The sequence below is a fragment of the Bubalus kerabau genome, chromosome 20 (genome assembly GCF_029407905.1).
Source record: "Bubalus kerabau isolate K-KA32 ecotype Philippines breed swamp buffalo chromosome 20, PCC_UOA_SB_1v2, whole genome shotgun sequence".
In the NCBI taxonomy this organism is placed as follows: domain Eukaryota; kingdom Metazoa; phylum Chordata; class Mammalia; order Artiodactyla; family Bovidae; genus Bubalus; species Bubalus kerabau.
In genome coordinates, this window is record NC_073643.1 from 19,671,567 (window position 1) to 19,694,643 (window position 23,077).

At 46.3% G+C, this 23,077-nt stretch overlaps 1 protein-coding gene across 1 annotated transcript in view; it reads right to left on the bottom strand.

Moving 5' to 3' along the window:
• Positions 1–11,124, bottom strand: part of LMCD1 (LIM and cysteine rich domains 1) — a 57,134-nt gene extending 46,010 nt beyond the window's left edge. The window contains exon 1 of the mRNA XM_055557949.1: positions 10,839–11,124. Within this exon, the coding sequence (XP_055413924.1) occupies positions 10,839–10,880 (42 nt within the window). The 5' untranslated portion in view covers positions 10,881–11,124. The remainder of the gene's footprint in view (positions 1–10,838) is intronic.
• Positions 11,125–23,077: the final 11,953 nt, after the last annotated feature.

The following is a 23,077-nucleotide window of genomic DNA, read 5'->3' on the forward strand; positions in this document are numbered from 1 at the left end:
CAAGACTTGGAACTCATAACACTGGCCTGTGACCCAAGCATAATATTCATTCATCCTTGTCTTTCAACATTCAGCTCAGATGTCGCCTCCTTGGTGAGCGTTCCCTGACCTCCCCAGGTCGGGTTAAGTACTTCCTCTCTGATCTCCCTCACTCCCTCATTTGAACCTCTGATCAAGGCTTTGATTCTCTGGTGGCCGGGCTGGCTGTTCCATCTCTCGAACTATCAGCTTCTGGGACTTCTTTCCTTTTTACTTCTCTGCTTCCCAGCTCAGCCCCTGACTTATAATAATTACATGGAATATGTGTTTGCACAGAATGAATTCTTAAAGTTGGCCAAATCAGAGGGAGGTGATGAGTTTCACCAGAATAATGTTTGCACATTTTACTTTCATTGGGTCTTTCAATAGTGATGATGACTCATGTGTAACACACACTCAGTTCAGTTCAGTCGCTCAGTCGTGTCCGACTCTTTGCGACCCCATGAATCGCAGCATGCCAGGCCTCCCTGTCCATCACCAACTCCCGGAGTTCACTCAGACTCACGTCCATCAAGTTGGTGATGCCATCCAGCCATCTTATCCTCTGTCGTCCCCTTCTCCTCCTGCCCCCAATCCCTCCCAGCATCAGAGTCTTTTCCAGTGAGTCAACTCTTCGCATGAGGTGGCCAAAGCACTGGAGTTTCAGCTTTAGCATCATTCTTTCCAAAGAAATCCCAGGGCTGATCTCCTTCAGAATGGACTGGGTGGATCTCCTTGCAGTCCAAGGGACTCTCAAGAATCTTCTCCAACACCACAGTTCAAAAACACACACTCAGGAGCTGTCAAATGCTGTGTTAGGAACTTTATAGGTTATTGTCATGAGGACAACTTTTAGGCCCATTCAATAGATGAAAAAACTGAGGCTCAGAGGTAATGGGATTTACCCAGATAGGAAGCAGGTGACAGAGCTGGGATTTGAACTCAGTGTGTGTACTCCATCCCAGAGCCTCAGAACTCAACCCACATGTGTGTGTGTGTATACATATGCATGTATGCAAATATTTGTGTGTGTCTATGTAGAGTATTGTTAGAGCTTTTTTTTGACTGAAGTCTTAATCTGTTTGTGTCCTTTTGTCTGATATGAAAGTGTCCCTTCTTAGAACCATGTTCTAAAAGCACAAATGAAAATATGTAGGATTACAAAGAAAATGAATATTATGGAAATAATATCAATATGTAAAAGCTAATCTGTAATTTAGTAACATAACATGCCTTTGTTAAATTAATTAACAGCACCAGTCATGGATTTAATGACTGTTATTTCAGAATAAGCATGAGTATGAGCAGTATGCCTGGCATCTCTCTTGGCTGTAATAGTATATGAAAATATCAGATTTCCGTAGGTATGAAGGACACAGGGCCTGTAGCCAGTTATCTTTTTCTAACTTAAATGTCACATTCAATAGCTTTATTTGCTTTAAAAAAAAAAAAGGCACAGAGGATGCTACACTGCCAGGGCTTTTGTTTTCATTTATAATGAAAAAAAAAAGAAATGTTTCATTTTGGTTAGAGGTTAGGTATATAAGGATGCACTATTTTTCTTCATTTCTGTTCCTGGATAATATCAATTCTATCCACAGATCCCTGTTTAAAAAAAACCCTCTCCTCTGTTGATGCTAACAAGAGTAAAAACCAAATCTCCCTCCCACACTTTCTCTAAAATAAGCCTCAAATGCTGACCCCTCACCCCATCAGAGCCAGACCCCTTAACAAGGACACTGGTGACCACAGGGCCAAAGTGGGGGTGGGGAGCACAGGTGTCCCTCGGCAGGTGGGTGGCTCTCCTCCAGGATGAGGGCAGGGCTGGGCTCCATTCCCCTCCGACTCTTTAGCCAGAGGACTAGCTGGGTCAGTCACCTTGGTGGTCAGCCGTGAATCAGTATGTGGAAATGCCTCTTAGTCACACCGCCCAAATAGCTGTTACCTTCCTAAGGCAGGTTTCTTATGGGGCATTAGTCAGCCAAGAGCTCTCACCCTGTGTTCTTGCTCTTTGGTGCCCCTGACACCAGCATCTGAAAGGACAGAGCCTGGGGTGCTGAGCTGCCTTGGAGGACATGGGCTGAGCACAGACAACTGGTCTACCACCGTGTGTTTGCAACGGGGCTGAAGGGGCCACTGTTCACTGGTCATTGCCTTTCCCAGACTTCTCTTCACTCAATGCCCTATTAAAATGCAACAACCGGGAGCAGAATTGACATACGTACATCACTTTGATACTGTAGAGATGACTGGGGTTGGGAGTGGCTCAGATGTGTGCAACGCTCAAATCCGAGGGCAGACAGTAAAGGAGGAGAAAAAGAGCGGTGTGTCTGTGTGTCTCTGTGTGAGATGGAGGAGGTCAAGGAAAACACAGAGTAATAGAACCTGACATGATTTGGCTCTTCCCTCCCATGTGTGCCAAGTTGCTTCAGTTGTGTCTGATTCTTTGTGAGCCCATGGCCTGCAGCCCACCAGGCTCCTCAGTCCATGGGGATTCTCCAGGCAAGAGTACTGGAGGGGGTTTCCATGCCCTTTTCCAGAGATCTTCCCTCTTCTCATACTTTCATGTGAAACACAGTCCACTGGACTCAAGTCTGCAAGGCAGGGACTAGAACTTTCTTATTCATTGTCTTGTATTGAGTGCTCAGCAGAGTGCCTGGCATGTAATAGGTATTAAATAAATATCTGCTAAATCAAGAAATGGTGACTATTGTGCTGTTTTAAAAAGCAAGACATCCGAGGCTTGGCGTGGCTAAGTGCCTGGGTAAAATCACCTAGCTGGGACCAACGAATGGTCTCCGTGAAGAGGACTACTTTTTACAAGTGTAGCAACAGGACACCCAAGGCACATTGTTGCCATTGTCCTGATTTTTGCAGATGCTGTGACCCGGGTCTATTTATGGCCAGGTCTAAGTTTAGCTACAAAGAGAAGGTCCTGCAATCTGATATCTCAGAAGCCACCTGTGACGTCAGTAAGATGAACTTGGTTTTCCACGTTCTAGCACTTAACTTCCTATAGGATTTCTGTGCTGGGGCTGATGAGAAGAGGGTACCAATAGCAGCAGGAGGAAATGTTATTTTGAGAACATGCTATGCATCCAGGTGCTTTACATGCTTTCTCATTAGACTATTGCTTAAATATAGAACTATTATTAACTCTCTTTCTCAGATGAAGAACTAGAGGCCCAGAGAGGAGTAAGCCCAACTGGGTTGCAGACCCATGAAAAGGCAGAACTACATATCACATCTAGGTCTCCATGCCTGCAAAGGTTGCATGTTTAACCGCTTCTCAAAATGGCCTTTAAACTGTGTGGCCAAAGCTACATTCACAGCCAAAATGATCACCTGACCTTCTGAGCTTTGAGGGTATGAGGGTGACATGAAGTCAGGGGACCCTTGGCATGGAAGTGATGAAACAGAGAAGATACCTTTTTCTTTATTCTTTCAAGATGCTGTGAGCCAGTGCCTCTCTGCTACATCACATGCAAATTTTGGATATAACATTCTGCCCCCATGTCCCCTCTGCCACCTGAAGGGACTGACCAAGCAGATAAGTAGATTCTTCTCAGCTCTTTTATCTAATGATTCCTTCACATTTTCTCCAAAGATTTATTTTACAAAGGAATCCATATTCTAAAATAGGAGGAGGGGGAAAAATCAATACATACACATATCATATGGATTTAAAACAACTGCCACGGGCTGGACCCTGGCGCCAACTTTGTCCTACAAAAAGAGTGACTTGCCAAATAGAGCCTTTGGTTTCTTCTCCCTCAGCAATCTTATTTCCTTTTAAAGCATGTCCTGGTGGGGGCTCGGGCTATGTTTTACTTGGTCCTGATTCCTGTGTTATTGGGTAGACCGTGAGTCAGGCTGACCAGGCATGTAGAGAATACGCATTCCAGAGGCCAAGCTTATCCCCAGGATAGAATTTCCTGGAAGCTCTGGAGCTTGGATCTCTAGGATTTTTTTTTTGTCCAGTGTCCTTGCTTCTTCAGTAATTTTTGGATACTATTATATGATCCCTTAGATTGTCTCTCTACCAGCCTCCTCTCTAGACAGTTCTAGCAGACTTCTAGAAAACCAGGAAGGAACAGATCTAAGAAGTCTTTCTTTTCTACCTGGGAAATGGCTTTGACTTGGTGTGGATGACAGCATATACCTGGTTGTGGCCAAGAAATATCAGAGAGGTACAGAGGCCTGGTAACCTTTGGCAAATGCTAGGCCATCCCTGAATCACCGTCAGCAGTGGGCTGACCTTCATCTGTGTGTGAAGCCTGAGGTAGTAATCCTAGTCCTTCTCCACCAGACTTCTGCTTCTGACAAAAGCCTTCTGGTGTCTTCCTGCAGTGGAAAGGGCTTCAGTTTTAGAGTCAGAGAAAAATGGGTGTGAGTTCTTAATCTGTCATTATATGATCTTAGGCGAGTCATTGAAACCCTCAGTCCTCATTTATTCATGTGTAAAAAGGACATCATTATGTTTGCAATGTAGTCCTAAAGACTAAATGAAACAAGCGAGAGAAAACTTCAGGCATCCTGAGTGTACTCAAAAGATGTCTCTCTTTTTTCCCTTCCCTTGCCTTTCCCCAAACTTGTCCATCCTAGCAGAGAACAGATGAATCTTTGTGCGGATCTCTGGGGGGACCAGAGTCCAAATGGATCATGAAAGTAAGACCAACACAACCTGAGAAAGCAGGTAAGCACTTCTCATATAGAAGAGCAGACAGTGAACAAAGGGTTGATTTAGGGGTTTTCCAAAGCTCTGTGATTGTACTATTATTTCTGCTTTTCTGAAAGCCCAACTGAAATTCCACATCAAATATTTAGGCCTAAATACCAAATACAAGTTTAGGCCACTAGAATAGTCTAGGTCCACACAGGAGACTAGACTTATTTCACTGTTTCTTGAAAAGCTTTATAGAAGACAGTTCTGGAGCTTCTGCAGATCTGGGCCATTGATACACTCTAAGCTCTGAGATTTAAAGATGCTTGCTTCTTGGAAGAATAGCTATGACAAACCTAGACAGTGTATTAAAAAGCAGAGACATCACTTTGCCGGCAAAGGTCCATATAGTCAAAGCTATGGTTTTTTTCAGTAGTCATGTATGGATGTGAGAGTTGGATTATATAAAAGGTTGAGTGCCAAAGAATTGACACTTTCGAACTGTGGTGCTGGAGAAGATGTTGAGAGTCCCTTGGACAACAACGAGGTCAAACTAGTCAATTGTAAAAGAAATAAACCCTGAATATTCATTGGAAGTACTGATGCTGAAGCTCCAATACTTTGGCTACCTGATGAGAAGAGCTGACTCACTGGAAAAGACACTAATGCTGGGAAAAACTGAGGGCAAGAGGAGAAGGGGGCAACAGAGGATGAGATGGTTGGATGGCATCACTGACTCAATGGACATGAGTTTGAGCAAACTCAGGGAGATAGTGAAGGACAGGGAAGCCTGGCATGCTGCAGTTCATGGGGTCACAAGGAATCGGATATGACTTAGGGACTGAACAACAGAGCTCCAAGAATGGGTTCAGGACTGAAAGTTGCATGGGAAATGAAGGAGATGGTATGACCTTGAGGGTCTCCAGTGGAAGTGGTTGGTGGCCCTGCACCTGGTGCGATCACAGCAGCAGCTGCCAGCCAAATCTTCCTAGTCAGCAAATGAAGGAGAAGGGGGACTCTTTGCAAATGAAGGCACGTAGAGAGCAGCAGCTGTCTCTTCCCCGTGGAGGTCTCAAAAAGCTCTTCCCCAGTTCTGCTCTCAATGGAATGGCGTTTGTGTCCTGTTTTCCCATAATCATGTGTTATTTAGGAGACAGTCTGGGGTCCAGAAAAGGTCAGTGGACGGCAGGAGGAACGAAGTTTCCAGCCGTCATTCAAAGTCAGCCCCTTCTGAGGAAAAGCGACCTGTCCAAAGTCACCAGTAAATGCTTGCCGTTACTTTGACAGCTTGTCCCCTTGCCAGAAAACTCTGCTTATCATACATATTTCAGTGGTGTTGGATGAACATGGGGGAGATAAGGACTGCCAAGGTCTGTGCTTTCAGGACCGATTTCCACTTTATTATAAACACACTATTTTGAATGTGCAAGTTGAAAAGAAAGATTTTCCCTTGCAAAGGCAAATGGCATCTCTCTGTTGGAGCCCAGCTGACCCTAGAGGGTGCGTTACAAGAGGTACTATTCCCTGACTTCTCTGCTCCTGATCTAACCCTCCCTGGAAGTGGCCAGGGCAGTGGAGGGAAAGGAAGATGCCCATGTGAGTCTGTACATTTGCCCCTCCTCCTGGTCCCCAGCCTTTGCTGAATCCAGCTCATTCTTTTTCTCCCTCATCACCTCTGGCCACTTAACATGGAGAGGAGATCAAACTGTGGGATCTTCAGAGGGGAATGCCAAAGTCACTCCATGCCCTGCTTGTAGAACTGTTGGTCAGCTCTGGGCCAGGAGAAGGTCTTGGAGCTGAGATGGCTAGAATAAAGCCTAGAGCTGATCTGCAAGATACCTTTCCCTGCCCCCCACCACCTCAGGGGGCAGATGTATTGGTGCGAATCAATTGTCATCCCTAACCCCACATATTTGAATACGTCTGTGCGACATGACAAGCATCTTCAGTGTATGAGCAATGGCTTCGGCCATCTGTCTGGGGAGAGCTTTCAGGACTTGGATAATTTCTTTCTTTCTTTTTTAATATGGCTCTCTTTGGGCCAAGTTGCTTATACACCTATGGGCATGTCTCCAATGATTTGGCTATTAAAGTCTTTAAATGACAGCTTAATATATTTCTAAGATGGAGGGAGCCAAGGACAATTCTCGAGGAGCTGTGTTGACATTGGATCGGCTCACCCAGGCGGCGTGCCAGCAGTTTTGCACACGGCAGGAACTGGAGGTGAAAGCAGGAAGGGCTGAGTACGGGGGGGAGGGTGAAGCTGGAGGACAGGAAAGCCAAGAGGGACGTGATGTGGAGAAGGGTGGAGGGAGACGCCCAGCTGACCCTGGCAAAGCACTTGGACGAACCATCCTTTCATGCTCCTCAGACATTGTGCTGAGGGGTGAGAAATAGAACCCTCTGGAGCCGGTCCACTGGCAGGCACACAGGCAGCAGTGAACATGCTCTCAGATCTCTTTGTTCTAGTCCTTTCTAAATTCCTGCAAATGGTTCTTTGGCAGCCAAGAGCCTGTATTCTTGCAGAGCCTACTGGGCCCCGGCCCACCTTCTTAGCAGTCTCAGAGAAAGGACCTGACTACTCTGGGTCTCGGTTTCTATATCTATAAAGTGAGAAGAGCTCCATGTCTCCTTCTAGGCCTAACTATTCCAGGATTCCAGAGTGAAATGCTCACTGACCGATGATCTCTGTTGTGTAAGCAGATTTTGTATGTGTTAGGCTAGAATGAAGACAAGGTCATCGGTCATTGTTCTAGGTTATCAAGGCCGCTGGCTTTCATTCAGTTGAGTGAAAATTAGTTGCTCTTCAGATGGGCCAGTCATCTGAAGAAGAAAAGTATGTCCTCATTCACCAAAAGACTCCATTCAGCAATCACACGCTCACTGAAATATACAACCACCACCACCGACAATAATAACGGCCAAGTCTACTTGCACTCAGGTGCTGAGTCCTTTGTATACATCAGCTCATTTAATGATTATGGGCCCCTTGGAAGGAAAGTTAAGTACTTTGGCCACCTCATGCGAAGAGTTGACTCGTTGGAAAAGACTCTGATGCTGGGAGGGACTGGGGGCAGGAGGAAAAGGGGAAGACAGAGGATGAGATGGCTGGATGGCATCACCGACTTGATGGACGTGAGTTTGAGTGAACTCCGGGAGTTGGTGATGGACAGGGAGGCCTGGCGTGCTGTGATTCATGGGGTTGCAAAGAGTTGGACACAACTAAGTGACTGAACTGAACTGAACTGAACTGGGAGAGAGATGCTTTTAGTGTCTCCTCAGTTTTCAGATGAGGGCACAGACTCAGAAGTTAATCAGCTTGCACAGGAGCACAAAGCTAGTAGGTGGTGGAGCTGGGATTTGAACCCCAGTCTGGTTACAAGAATACTGATGACTTAATAAACCAGAGAAGAACACACCCACAGTGGTGGTTGATTCCATCAAGAGAATGGCATTTGATCTTCCAGGCTTTTTGTTACCAGGGAATGTTGGCTAGTTCCTGATTCTCAGGGAACAAGATCTCCATGCTAGGAAACTTTTTTCCCAGTAGAAAAACAAACCAGGGTTCAAGAGTAACCAATGGGAGCATCTGGCTCAGTGCAGATGGGAGGAGGGAAGGGACTGTTTCTATACCCTGGCATGAACTAAGGATGGGACCCATGGCCAGTCCCCCTGTCTGCCTGGAATTGGGGAGATAATCTCAAAGGCTGCCCCAACTTGGGGATTTTAATGTTTTCTCTCTCAAAGACTGTTTTCTGGCTTTCCAGCTCTTGGGATTCCCTGTGGCCCCCCTCCCTTTGGGTGCAGGGCAGCGGAGTCCTCATGGAGGCCATTTGAAACCATTTCTCATTTTGTAAATCGGTCCCTTGCAGCTCTAAGAGTCTATGAAATTGCTTCAAAATGCCTAAGTGTGATTATGCCTCCTGAAGCCAAATGTTAGCAAACCCACCACTGTTGCAGATTTAAAAAGTAAATATGCCATAAAAGCTCTGCAGCACGCTGTTGATACAACCCAGCATTTAACTGCTGATACACACCTCAGCAAGGAGAGATTTCCCCCATTCCCTTCCCTTCCCTCGGCTTTCTGAGTGGAGGACCTGGGTTCATCACCCATGTGGTGATCCTCCTTCTGATTGTCACAGTCCCAAGGGGTAAAAAATATCCGCCCTTTCATCTATACCCACCACATTCTTTCACTAAGCCTGTAATTGGATCTAAATGGAAAATAAACCCTTTGCAGGGCAAGGAAGTTGGCACTAGAGGGTGACAAGTAGGAGACTGTGTTCCACCTCTAATCCAGATAATCACACTCTCCCATGCAAAGGAAAATAAAAACAAGGCTTCCTCCGAGTGGGGACCTGGGCTGTGCTGAGGAGAGAGGTTCCGTGTCTCCTGTCTCCCTTCACACATTAACTGTCCATCAGCTTGTAATAAAACCACCCTGAATCATCCGATGTACCACTGGACAATGAGACACTGCCCCTTTCGCTCTGAACTCTTTTACTTTGGCTGAATCTGGGGAGGCAGTTCAGACACACAAATATGTTGGAGCTGCCACAAGTTAGAAAACAGTAACACATAGACTGTACTGTCTGCGAACACTATGGTCTTAGCTGGTTCACTCGTTGAGTCATGCTGTGCGTGGCAGCCTGCGTCGGAACAGAGATGAGCAAGAAAGGTTTGTCCCTCCAGGAATTTAGAAAGATGGGTAGAAAAGTAAGAGCAGTGCGTGCCTGACTCATTAGTAGGTAGAAATTAACAGGACAGGTAGCTTACTAAGGTCTAACATGTTGTGAGAATTCCAGAGAAGGAGAGATGACTGGATTCTGCGAACAGTCTGGCAACTGTGAAGCGGGGGTGGGGGTGGGGGGCAGGAACATTCCAGAGAGATGCTCTCTGGATGAAGTCTGCCCTGGTGTACACATTCAGAAGGTCCGATGGACTCTGTGTGGGAGTCTGGGGCAGGTCAGCCTTGCAGTGGTACAGTCGTAAATCAGATGCGTAAATCCTGCACCTCTAAGTGGCTGACTTGCATTTTGATTTTGACATAGTTTTTCTTTTTCTTTCCCCCTCTCATTCTATCCCGCCTTGCCCAGGTAATAGCAAATGTTTACAGGGGACTTTGCCTTGAAAGACCAAAACTCTGATTTTCCCTGAAATCAGAGTTTAAGCTTAAAAATAACTACTTTGGGAGAGAACACTACGGGGTACCATAGCTATTATTGCTGCTGTGAGGGAGGCGGGGCCTAACATCCCTCTATGGGAGATAAGGGAACTGAGGCTCAGAAAGGTGATGGACGTGGTTGGTCATTGTGGTGCAGCTAGAAAGTTGCACAGCTAGAAAGTGGCACAGCTGGGGTTTCCCTGCCTAAGGCTTTCCTATAGGCTCCACTGCCTCCCTGAACCAACTCTCTGTGACCCTGAGACTCAGTTTCTTCACTGGTCTAGGCTGTCTCTGGGCTTCCTTCCAGTTCACAGGTCCTCTTAGCCCCTAGCCTGTGACAACCTCCCCCCTCCACGCCCCCGCCCCCCACTGTCTGCAGGTAAGTAACCATCAGGGATTGGAGCTAAGGGCACAGCTGCAGGCCCCTCGGGCAGTCATTCACCCATGACCTTCTGGGCTCCCAGCCAGCCCTTCTTGAAAGGGAAAAGTGAAGACCCTGGGGACAGAAATTAGTTCCCGTGTGCTGGAACTGTCGCCACTGCCAACACCAACTAAAGAAACTGGTTTCTTTGTATGTGTGTGTGAAAAACAGAAAATGTTGGGATGAGAGCAAAGGGGTAGATTCCTTGTGAGTAAATATTACCCCTTCCCACCTTCACCTCAATCACTGGAGGAGGAGGGTAGGGTTCCTTGCCCACTCCTCCAAAAGCACAGAGTTAACATTTAAGAAAAAAGTTTTACCTTATTTAAATTTTAATTAGCATCATCAAAGAACCAAGATCCTTTGCAAATACTTTACACAAAGGCTTTTAAGAGTAGCATTTGGGGTATGTGCCTGTTAGCTCAAACCTGTATTCCCAACGATTCTATTTTCTATAAAGTCTTGGAATTTAGTGAATTTTTTTCTCCATACATCTACGAAAGCCTCTTCAAACAGGAGAGGGAAATGGGAAAATAAGGAGTCTGCCTAAGTACAGACAGATCTCAGCTCACCTTCTGAACTCTCGGGTTGAGGTCCTTGGCCACCTTTGCCATCCTCTTCAGACAGACAGCGCCTGGCTGCTCAGGCTTAGGCGCGAGGGCGTGCAGTGGGGACAGCTGTGCTTGAATGGCTAAGATCGCTGGCCCAGGGAGAGCTCTGTGCGCAGCCGGGTGCGGCGGGGCCCTTTAATTGGAGAGCGGGACTCCCTCTAAAACCTCGCCAGCCAATCGGCGCGGGCGCTTGCACTTGGCCAGCCAATCCCAGCTCGCGGGTACCCCCCCAACCCTTCGGGTGTTCGGGCCCGGCCGGGCGGCTGCGGCCGATTGAGCGCTTCCCTGACGTCAGTGAGGCCGCGGCCCCTGCCTGTCCGGGTGGCGCACATCTGTCCCTGAGCAGCAGGAATCCGTCCCCACGCCCTTCTCCTTTAAAGGACAATGGGTCGAGGGTGGAGCGGGCCGCCGGGGCCCTGCGATCCATTCAGGTCAAAAGGGAGAGTGATCAAACAGGGAGGCTTGGGGTATTTTTAGTGAGCTGGGTCCAAAAATAAATGCTGAGCTGTGTTCTCCTGCCCACCCTTTCTGCCCTGTCGTCTGGAGGGTGTGAGGGGAGCGGGGGTGGGCAGGTTGTGTAGGCGGCAGCTTGACTCAGCTGGTTAGCTTTTCCCAAACCTGGGCAAGTTTGCCAATCACCGGAGAGGAGGTGAGATTCCAGTGAGTCGTGATTTCTTTAAAATTAATGTTTGTAAAATATTCATCTGCCTTTTATAACTTGCTTTCGTGTAAATCGTCCCGATTCAGGGAGGGAGAGAACACTGTCCTGATTTTATAAATGCCAACATATACATCTTCACTCCTGGAGTCCTATTTTCTCATGACAATCTCATAATTATCACAAGTGTTATTATAACATGATGATGATGATGATCACTCCCATTTAAGAGATGAGGGAATATGATCAGAGAGGGTCAGTGGTTCAAAGCTGGACTTTTCAGTGAGGCTTTAACCAGGGAGAGGGAGGCTGAGATTTCACCTGGGTAGAAGGTGCTCAGGATAATGATCCATAAACTAAGAAATTAATTTTTTTTTTTTTTAGATTAATTGGGTCATGCAGGTCTGGACAAGCAAGTTTTCTCATATCCTTGAGATGAAGTCTTTTGCAACATCTCACAAGTCCTATAAGTCAAAATCTACCAGGACTCACTGTGCCATGCTGCTCGCCTATAAACCCACATCTATTAAGCCAGTTCTACAGACCTGGGTTCCTAGAGCCATTATCCTAGCCTAGACAGAGGATTAAACACAGTCCCTTTTCACCTTTTTTCACAGACAGAATACTGTTTGTCATGAAGTTTTCTTCCTGTCACCCTCTGCTGAAAACCACGGCTCAAGTGGACTAAAACCTGGGTTGTAAGGAGACTGCCTGGAAAATCCCATGGATGGAGAAGCCTGGTGGGCTGCAGTCCATGGGGTCGCTAAGAGTTGGACACGACTGAGTGACTTCACTTTCACTTTTCACTTTCATGCATTGGAGAAGGAAATGGCAACTCCAGTGTTCTTGCCTGGAGAATCCTAGGAATGGGGGAGCCTGGTGGGCTGCCGTCTCTGGGGTCGTACAGAGTCGGACACGACTGAAGCAACTTAGCAGCAGCAGCAGCAAGGAGACTGCAGAGTGGCTTCACATGCATGGTATGGCCTGATGTGAAGGGAATGGGGAGCTGCAGGTCACTACGTAGGGCTTTTTCTCTTCTTGGAGGTGCTTTCCTTAAAGACACCTTCCATTGGTTCTTTTCTTTTTCTTCTCTTTTGGCTGTGCTGGGTCTTCATTGCTGCATGGGTTTTTCTCTAGTTGTGGTGAGCGGGGCCTGTTCTCTGTGATGGCTTCTCTTGTTGGGGAGTATGGACTCTGCTGCTGCTGCTAAGTTGCTTCAGTCGCGTCCGACTCTGTGCGACCCCAGAGACGGCTGCCCACCAGGCTTCCCTGTCCCTGGGATTCTCCAGGCAAGAACACTGGAGTGGGTTGCCATTTCCTTCTCCAATGCATGAAAGTGAAAAGTGAAAGTGAAGTCGCTCAGTCGTATCCGACTCTTAGCGACCCCATGGACTGCAGCCTACCAGGCTCCTCCGTCCATGGGGTTTTCCAGGCAAGAGTACTGGAGTGGGGTGCCATTGCCTCTTCCGGTATGGACTCTAGGGCACTTGAAATTTTATAGTTGCAGCTCTCAGACTCCAGAGCACAGGCTCTATCAATAGTTGTGGCTCATGGGCTTAGTTGCTCATTGGCATGTGGGATCTTCCCGAATCAGGGATGGAACTTGTATCTTCTGCATTGGCAGGCGAATTCTTTACCACTGAGCCAATAGGGAAGCCCTCTAATTGGATCTTAACACATCATCATCTTCAGTGATCCCAAATCTGATTTTGGGATCCCATGATCCCTAATTGTGGCTCCTTTTTCACATTCTGGAAAGGGCTTTCTATTTATGACTCCTCTTTTGCAACATGAAGAATGATCTTTTTCTTCTTTCATGGATTTCTGCTATTGTCAATGTTTGTCTCACTTGCCCCTACCTGTAGCTCTGACACCTAGCACACGAGCAATGCTCAGAACGTGTCGGTGGAATGAATGGAGGTTGGCTTCTGGCTTTTAATCAGCAGTCAGTTGGCAAGGTGGGACTAGGAGAGATGGCAAAGTGCCATCCCTGGTCTGGTTTGTCCAAACTTCCTAGGTGGGCTGCATGATTAAGCCAGGGTGTAAGTAACTGGTAGCCAACGGAAGCCTGGCCTGGGAGAGGTTTCCATGTGAATAGCCCTTTCAGTGGCAAATCCTAGGAACAATGGTGTTGAAACTGGGATGTTCTGCCAGAAGCCTTTATACTTCAGAGCTACAGGGAACAGAAGCCAGGAGAACAACAAAGGCAAGCTTTATCCTTTGCAAACTAGGCAGAAGCCTGCCCAGTGAAGTCATTTCCCACTCTCTTCCCAGCCACAATCTTTGCCCCATCTTGAAAAATTATCATTTCATGGAAAAATTTGACTTTTATGAGCTTTAACAACGAATCCAAATAAGACCCTCTTCTCCTCTCCTTATTTTTATCCTTGGCCCCAGTTTCAATCAAGGAGGCAGATATTGTGGCTGTTTCTGAGAATGTAAGAATCAAAAGCTACTGCTTGGATGGCCTTGTCTTTTGTGCCTGCTAAGTTGCTTCAGTCGTGTCTGATTCTTTGCAACCCTATAGACCAAAGCCCACCAGGTTCCTTTGTCCATGGGATTCTCCAGGCAAGAATACTGGAGTGGATTGCCATGCCTTCCACCAGGGGATCTTCCCGACTCAGGAATCAAACTCGTATCTCTTATGTCTCCTGCATTGACAGGTGGATTCTTTATCTGTGAAGCCCTCTGGCCTTGTCTTTTTTTTCCTTTTTCCTAGTAAAGAACCTGTCATGGGCAGAAAGCTGCTCCCTGCTCCTCTTGTTCTGTCCCCAGCTGAAGAGGCTGACTCTGACTTTTTAAATCCTACTCTCAAGCCAAAGTTTTCAGGGGATCTATAGTCAGTTTTGTCTGGACACCTGGACAGACTCTTATAATTGGGATTCTTCTAGAAGATGGAGGAAATAGGATCCATTACATCTTAAGCCTCACTCCATGGCTAGGATCCTTTTGCTTCTGTTTGGAGGAAAATGGGGTATCTGAAAATAGGGTATCTTTTCCAGGTTGGGACAATGGAAAGATCTGATTTCCCCAAGGTCATTGCTTTGTGATGCTGGGGATTTTTAGACACTTTATTCATCCATCAAGTAGTTTTGGGGCGTCTGCCTTAAACCAATCCTTGTTCTAGGTGCTTAGGACACCCATGTAAATAAAAGAATCCTTCCCCTTCAAGAATGTCTTGGTCTGATAAATATCACTGGGACTCTTAGACTGACAAAGCTGTCATCTTACTTGATCTTCAAGACAACCATGATATGATTCTAATTATTTCTTAATAATTCTAATTATACCTCTGGGAGAAAATAGAGATTTGGGACAGTCATGGGCTTCATACAGGGTCCCACTCCAGCAAGTGGCAGAGTTGAAATTCAAACTCAGGGCTTTTAGCTTCAGACTGTGTCCTTTTAGTTAGTACACTGCCTCCTATAGTGACTGTAGAGGATTGATTACAGGATAAGAGTCAGCAATCGAAGTGAGATGGTGGTGTCATCCTCCACGTCACTGGGTTTGTCCTAAGTGGAATTTTTGTCTCTGAGTTTCTTGCTCTTTTCCCTGTTCATTCATGCATTCAGCAAACACTGAGCTGAGAACTATAACTGGTGGAGCCCTGAGCTGAAGATGCAACACTGACTGTGTGAGACCAGAAAGCGTCCTTCCCTCACACAGCTGCTGTTCCCCTGTGGGGAGGCTGACACGGAACAGACAGATCATCATATGAGGTAGCTAAGAATGGGGGTGAGAGCCTTGGAGGAAATGAGGAGTGAGTCACTGAATGTGTGACCCCTTGAGATCAGGTGGTCCAGAAAAGCCTGGCTGAGGTGATGTGTGAGATGAAATAGAAACAGGGAGTTTGAGTCAGCATTGCAATGAGTAGAGCACCATGGAAGGAGCATTCCAGAAGGATGATGTCATGCATGAAAAGACCCTAAGGCGGGCATAGGCTTGATGTGTCTGAGGGATCATAGGGCCACTGCAGTTGGAGAATAATGAGGGACAAGGAGAATTTGTGAGGAAACCTGGGGGGACCAAATCACCTTGGATACTGCTAAGGAGTTTAAATTCTTTTCTGAGGACAGTGAGAAACTGTAGATCAGTGCTTTCCCTCTGAGATATAACGTGAGCCACATATGCTATTTAAAAGTTTCTAATAGTCACATTAAAAACATTTACAGAAAGGTAATCTGTTTATATTTTATTTAACCCAGTATATCTGAAGTGGTATCATATCCATCTGTGCATGCTATAAAACATTCCCTTCTCCAGGGGATCTTCCCAACCCAAGGATCTAACCCAGGTCTACCCACATTGCAGGTGGATTCTTTACCAGCTGAGCTACAAGGGAAGCCCTAGAATACTGGAGTGGGTAGCCTATCCCTTCTCCAAAGGATCTTCCTGGCCCAGAAATCAAATCTCCTGCATTGTAGGTGGATTCTTTACCAAGTGAGCTATCAGGGAAGCCCCTATAAAATATTATCGAGATGTTTTCCATTCTTTTTTTCATGCTACATCTTTGAAACCTGGTGTGTGTTTTATACTTCTAGGACATCTCAGCTGAGGTCAGTCACACGGCAGATGCTTAATAGCTCTGTGTGGGGAGGGGGGTTCAAGATGGGAAACACATGTACACCCATGGCTGATTCATGTCAATGTATGGCAAAAACCACTACAATATTGTAAAGTAGTTAGCCTCCAATTAAAATAAATAAATTAAAAAAATAAAAGTAACTGTTAAAAAGGAAAAAAAAATAGCTCTGTGTGGACTCTGGCTACCATATACGACAGGGTATTACACAGAGTTTTAAGCAGGGGCGTGCGAGTACCTGATTTACTAGTTAACTCACAAGAAGGACACCCAGGAGGTTCTAAGAGAAACCCAGTTGGTAACTAACAAGGCCGAGGGGCGGGGGGCCCACAGCTGAGTGTCTGCTGACCTACGTGTGTTTCAAGCAGTGAGCTGGGAGGGGAGAGTGCTTTCCTCAAGATCATAGAGCTAGAAATGAGGCCAAGCAAAACCCTGAACCCAGATCTCTTTGTTTCATGCCAATTTAGAAAATCCGCAATCATCATGGCTCAGGAAGATGATGTTTTTACTGTGTTGCAAGTATGGCTTAGTTGTTTCAATACACAAACATGAGTGATGGCTTCTATTTGGTTATGATTGTTCTCAGCATACTGTTTTCATTAAAAACAACCAACACTTAAGAGTAGGTAGATATCAATAATCCCTGAACCACACAGTATATTTTAATATGTATTAATTGATATAAACATACCATGAACCACATAATACCTTTTAATTGTATCAGCTTGGCCCATCATTTGTACAATATATATGTGGATTGTTCACAACTTGAATTTTTTTCTTTCCTGCCATTCTTATAGTAACTTTAATTTTAGAATAACTATCTAATTTTCTCCAGATTTTTGGATGGACTCCTAGATCAAGAAAGGCTTTGCCTGTGAGGCCAAGTCATTTGAATGAGAAGAAAACATGATTCCTGGACCCAGAAATTCTCTTGCCTTCGAGCCTGTCTTTGACAGGGACAGTGAAAGGCACAATGAGATCTGCCCATTGTGAAGGAGCACTGAGTCAGGAGTCCAGAGCCCTGCATTTGATTCTAGCTCTGCTAAAAGCCATATGGCTGCCATCGTGCACAAGGCCACTTGCAACTCATTTATCATTTACTGGGATCAAGTGATCAATAAGCTTTGAACATCAGCTACGTGTCCCACTTGATGGCGCAACAGAGCCTTCCCTTCTTTGCCAGTTTGAAAAGTGGAGGAGAGAGAACATGATTTTAGATGCAGAAAATCTCCCTGTGTGTTTCAGCTTCATCACAGAGGCGAGCTTATGATTTGGGTAATATATTTAAGAGTCTCTGAGTCCCTGAAAAAATGAGGTTAACCATCTTTATTCCTCTTACCTTACAAAGCATATCCTTACATTCATTTATATGTCTGTACTGGGCAGAATTCTAAGTTACTGCCAGGTTACCCGGGCCCATGTATAGTCCCCTCCCTGTGAATGTGGGTGGTACTTGTAACTTTCTTCTAACCAACAGAATGTGGCAAAGATTGTGGGATTCTGCTCCTGTGATTCTGCTGAGTCTTGTGGCCAAAGTGAAGCGATCTTACAGGTGGAATTAAGGTCTCTAATAGGGAGAGTCTCCTGGGTGGGCCTGACCTAATCAGGTGAGCCCTTCGCAGGCAGAGCCAGCAGTCAGGAAATCTCTACCTCTGACCCACTAGCCTTCAAGAAGTGAGCTGCCACGAGTTCAATATCTGTAAGGAAGTGAATTCTGCCAACAACCACGTGGCAGGATGATAAATGAGGATTGTTCTAAGTTGCTAAACTTGTGGTAATTTATCATGCAGTGTATTGACAAACTACATTCTGTCATCCTAATCCTTGGATCTGTTTAAAAGATTTACTTCTCTGCCATTTCTTGGGGTGAAGATGTTGGGTATCCGTTTTCAAAAAGAGATACTTCTGCTCCCCTCAGTTCTTAGCACTTCTTGGAGCATTAAGTTACAGGAGTTGGGTGAGTCCTTTGGGAAGCAGCCTTTACCATGGACAAGTGTCTAGTTACTGTCCTGGAGGACTGAACCATATCCACATTTAATTTCTGTAGGTGTACTATTTACTGCTATCCTCAGTGTGTGTGCGTGTGTGTGTGTGTGTGTGTTCACGCCCACATGCGTTTCTGGATGCGTGCGTGCGATTCCCGGTGCGCACGTGGCTTTCTCTGAGCGCACGTGGCTTTCTCTGAGCACACGTGCCTTTCTCTGCAGGCACCTGCACTTCTGCGCACATGCATGCGCGCCTGTCAGAATAGCGGGGAAAGATGAGAACAGGTGCGCGGGATTTGCTCTGTGCAGTCTGCATTTCACATGGATAAGCCTTAAGACCACCCCCAGGTAGCAGGTGTTGTTAATCCTATCTGCAGATGAGCAAGTGAAGCTCTGCTGTGTAACGTGAGCTGTTCAAGCTCTGAAGAGCTAGTTGGGATCCACACCCAAGTGGGGTTCCTCAGGAGAGGCCTGGCTTTGGAGAGAGGGCTCAGCCCGGATGACGGCGGAGGGACAGGACTCCCGGTCGTCAGAGATGGTTCTGGATGTTCCTGGTGACCCCTCCTGCTCTGGGCCTGGGAGGCAGTGGCTAAGACCTGAGGTGGGTGTCTTTAATCTCCCGGCTTCCTCCTGGCTGGCCAGGGTGTTGGATGGTCGTTTTCCTCCACCTGTCGCCACAGCTCCTATCAGCCCGGGGCCCGCTGTCTCCCTCGGCCCCTTCAGGCCGGGCGGGGTCCCGGAATCCCGGGTCGCTAGCCCGGGGGTGATCCCTCCTCCCCTCCCGAGTGGGTTCAGGCCGCTGCTGTTTCCTCATTCGTTGGTTGCCCTTTCGTTAAACTCTCTTCAGTTACTCCTTCGAGTGTTTCCAGTCAGGACCCTGACGCGTCCGGGAGCAAAAGTGGGCTTTAGGGAGGACTCCTCCCCTGGTTGTGGAGATGGACGTCGCCCTGCGGTTTCTCACGTCGTGTTTTTGGCTCTTGGCGTGTGAGTGAGTTAAAAGGCTTGGCAGTTCATTAGGATGGGAAACCCAGAGAGAGGAGCTGGGAAAGCAGGACAGGAAGCTGGCGACCCTCTCGCGGAACGTCTGCCGGCCGCTCTTGAGTCTTGAGGAGAAGACTGAGCATGCAGGGCTCCTTTGGCGGGTGACAGTGACTCGCGCGGTCCGTCAATCCCCTGCGCCTCCGGTACCTGGTGTGTGAAGACGGCGGCTGTGAGGCACGGATGCTGGGCTGCGGCCTGCACCGCCTTTCCAAAGGGGCCTTGTTCCTATGCCCGCCCAGCTCACGTGACTCTCAGTTCAGTTCAGTTCAGTCGCTCAGTCCTGTCCGACTCTTCCTGACCCCCATGAATCGCAGCACGCCAGGCCTCCCTGTCCATCACCAACTCCTGAAGTTCACTCAGACTCACGTCCATCAAGTCAGTGATGCCATCCAGCCATCTCATCCTTTGTTGTCCCCTTCTCCTCCTGCCCCCAATCCCTCCCAGAATCAGAGTCTTTTCCAATGAGTCAGCTCTTCGCATGAGGTGGCCAAAGTACTGGAGTTTCAACTTTAGCATCATTCCTTCCAAAGAAATCCCCGGGCTGATCTCCTTCAGAATGGACTGGTTGGATCTCTTTGCAGTACAAGGGACTCTCAAGAGTCTTCTCCAACACCACAGTTCAAAAGCATCAATTCTTCGGCACTCAGCCTTCTTCACAGTCCCAGTCTCACATCCATACATGACCACAGGAAAAACCATAGCCTTGACTATATGGACCTTTGTTGGCAAAGTAATGTCTCTGCTTTTTAATATGCTGTCTAGGTTGGTCATAACTTTCCTTCCAAGAAGTAAGCGTCTTTTAATTTCATGGCTGCAGTCACCGTCTGCAGTGATTTTCGAGCCCCCAAAAATAAAGTCTGGCACTGTTTCCCCATCTATTTGCCATGAAGTGATGGGACCGGATGCCATGATCTTCATTTTCTGAATGTTGAGCTTTAAGCCAACTTTTTCATTCTCCACTTTCACTTTCATCAAGAGGCTTTTTTGTTCCTCTTCACTTTCTGCCATAAGGGTGGTGTCATCTGCATATCTGAGGTTATTGATATTTCTCCCAGCAATCTTGATTCCAGCTTGTGTTTCTTCCAGTCTGGCATTTCTCATGATGTACTCTACATATAAGTTAAATAAGCAGGGTGACAATATATGGGCCTGATGTATTCCTTTTCCTATTTGGAACCAGTCTGTCATTCCATGTCCAGTTCTAAATGTTGCTTCCTGACCTGCATACAGATTTCTCAAGAGGCAGGTCAGGTGGTCTGGTATTCCCATCTCTTTCAGAATTTTTCGGTTTATTGTGATCCACACAATCAAAGGCGTTGGCATAGTCAATAAAGCTGAAATAGATGTTTTTCTGGAACTCTCTTGCTTTTTCCATGATCCAGCAGATGTTGGCAATTTGATCTCTGGTTCCTCTGCCTTTTCTAAAACCAGCTTGAACATCAGGAAGTTCCCCGTTCACGTATTGCTGAAGCCTGGCTTGGAGAATTTTGAGCATTACTTTACTAGCATGTGAGATGAATGCAATTGTGCAGTAGTTTGAGCATTCTTTGGCATTGCCTTTCTTTGGGATTGGAATGAAAACTGACCTTTTCCAGTCCTCTGGCCACTGCTGAGTTTTCCAAATGTGCTGGCATATTGAGTGCAGCACTTTCACAGCATCATCTTTCAGGATTTGAAATAGTTCAACTGGAATTCCATCATCTCCACTAGCTTTGTTTGTAGTGATGCTTTCTAAGGCCCACTTGACTTCACATTTCAGGATGTCTGTCTCTAGGTCAGTGATCACACCATCGTGATTATCTGGGTCATGAAGATCTTTTTTGTACAGTTCTTCTGTGTATTCTTGCCATCTCTTCTTAATATCTTCTGCTTCTGTTAGGTCCATACCATTTCTGTCCTTTATCGAGCCCATCTTTGCATGAAATGTTCCCTTGGTATCTCTAATTTTCTTGAAGAGATCTCTAGTCTTTCCCATTCTGTTGTTTTCCTCTATTTCTTTGCATTGATCGCTGAGGAAGGCTTTCTTATCTGTTCTTGCTGTTCTTTGGAATTGCATTCACGTGACTCTAGCCTTGAGTTTTTGGAGATGAGGTTCTTTTCAGGAGATGCTAGGGAACCCGGAGCAGTTTGCGGAGCTGGGCCCTCTTCCTAAGATGAAATCCCTGTAATTCGCTGACCTGGATGGAATTTGTAACCACGCGGTAGCAAAATACTTGTATTCCGCCGGGTCCACTGGGAGGGAGGTGTTGGTATGACTCACTCCAGAGAAAGGCTGTTGAATGCGATGAAGAGACAAACCTGCAGTTCTGAGTTCCTAGCCTGAGAATGATTTTGATCTTTGGGTGAGGGGTGGACTTGGAGGTGGTGCAGTGGAGGGTTTACCATGGCCTGTCCAAGGAGGAGCTGCTCAGCTTCAAGGGAGGTGCTCAGGATAATGGAACCCAAGTGCCCTTTTGGAGCTCCCATCAACAAGACTCTGCCAGACTTTGTCCCTGAGCCATTCCACAGTATCCTCACAACACTTTCCTGAGGTGGTGGTCTTGTCACCCTTTGACCGAAGAGCAAACTGAGTCCCAGGGATGTTATATAATTTCGCCAAGGTCATGTAGCAGGTTGCAGAGACTTAAATTGGACCCACGTATGTCAAACTCCAAAGATGGTAGGAATAGAAACTACAAAACAACAACTAAAGCACCAGCAACCATTTCTTGGACTGTTCCCCATATGTCAAGCTAAATTTCATCATGTTTAAGTACTCTGCAGTGTAGCATCTCGATCCCTAGCATAGATGTAAAAAGCATTTCAGCCCCCGACCCCCAACACACACTTAACACTGGTGGTTGTCTAATTGTAAGTAACCCTCATGATCTAATTATGACAACTATTTAGAATAAAATCTGTTTTTAAATTTTTTGAAAACTTTTTATTTTATATTGGGGTACAGCTGACTATGTGGATCACAATAAACTGTGAAAAATTCTGAAGGAGATGGGAATACCAGACCACCTGACCTGCCTCTTGAGAAACCTATATGCAGGTCAGGAAGCAACAGTTAGAACTGGACATGGAACAACAGACTGGTTCCAAATAGGAAAAGGAGTACGTCAAGGCTGTATATTGTCACCCTGCTTATTTAACTTATATGCAGAGTACATCATGAGAAATGCCAGACTGGAAGAAACACAAGCTGGAATCAAGATTGCTGGGAGAAATATCAATAACCTCAGATATGCAGATGACACCACCCTTATGGCAGAAAGTGAAGAAGAACTAGAGAGCCTCTTGATGGAAGTGAAAGTGGAGAATGAAAAAGTTGGCTTAAAGCTCAACATTCAGAAAACGAAGATCATGGCATCCGGTCCCATCACTTCATGGCAAATAGATGGGGAAACAGTGTCAGACTTTATTTTTGGGGGCTCCAAAATCACTGCATATGGTGATTACAGCCATGAAATTAAAAGACGCTTACTTCTTGGAAGGAAAGTTATGACCAACCTAGACAGCATATTAAAAAGCAGAGACATTACTTTGTCAACCAAGGTCCATATAGTCAAGGCTATGGTTTTTCTAGTAGTCATGTATGGATGTGAGAGTTGGACTATAAAGAAAGCTGAGCGCTGAAAAATTGATGCTTTTAAACTGTGGTGTTGGAGAAGACTCTTGAGAGTCCCTTGGACTGCAAGGAGATCCAACCAGTCCATTCTAAAGGAGATCAGTCCTGGGTGTTCATTGGAAGGACTGATATTGAAGCTGAAACTCCAATACTTTGGCCACGTGATATGGAGAGCAGACTCATTTGAGAAGACCCTGATGCTGGGAAGGATTTAGTGCAGGAGGAGAAGGGGATGACAGAGGATGAGATGGTTGGATGGCATCACCAACTCAATGGATGTGGGTTTGGGTAGACTCCGACAGTTGGTGATGGATAGAG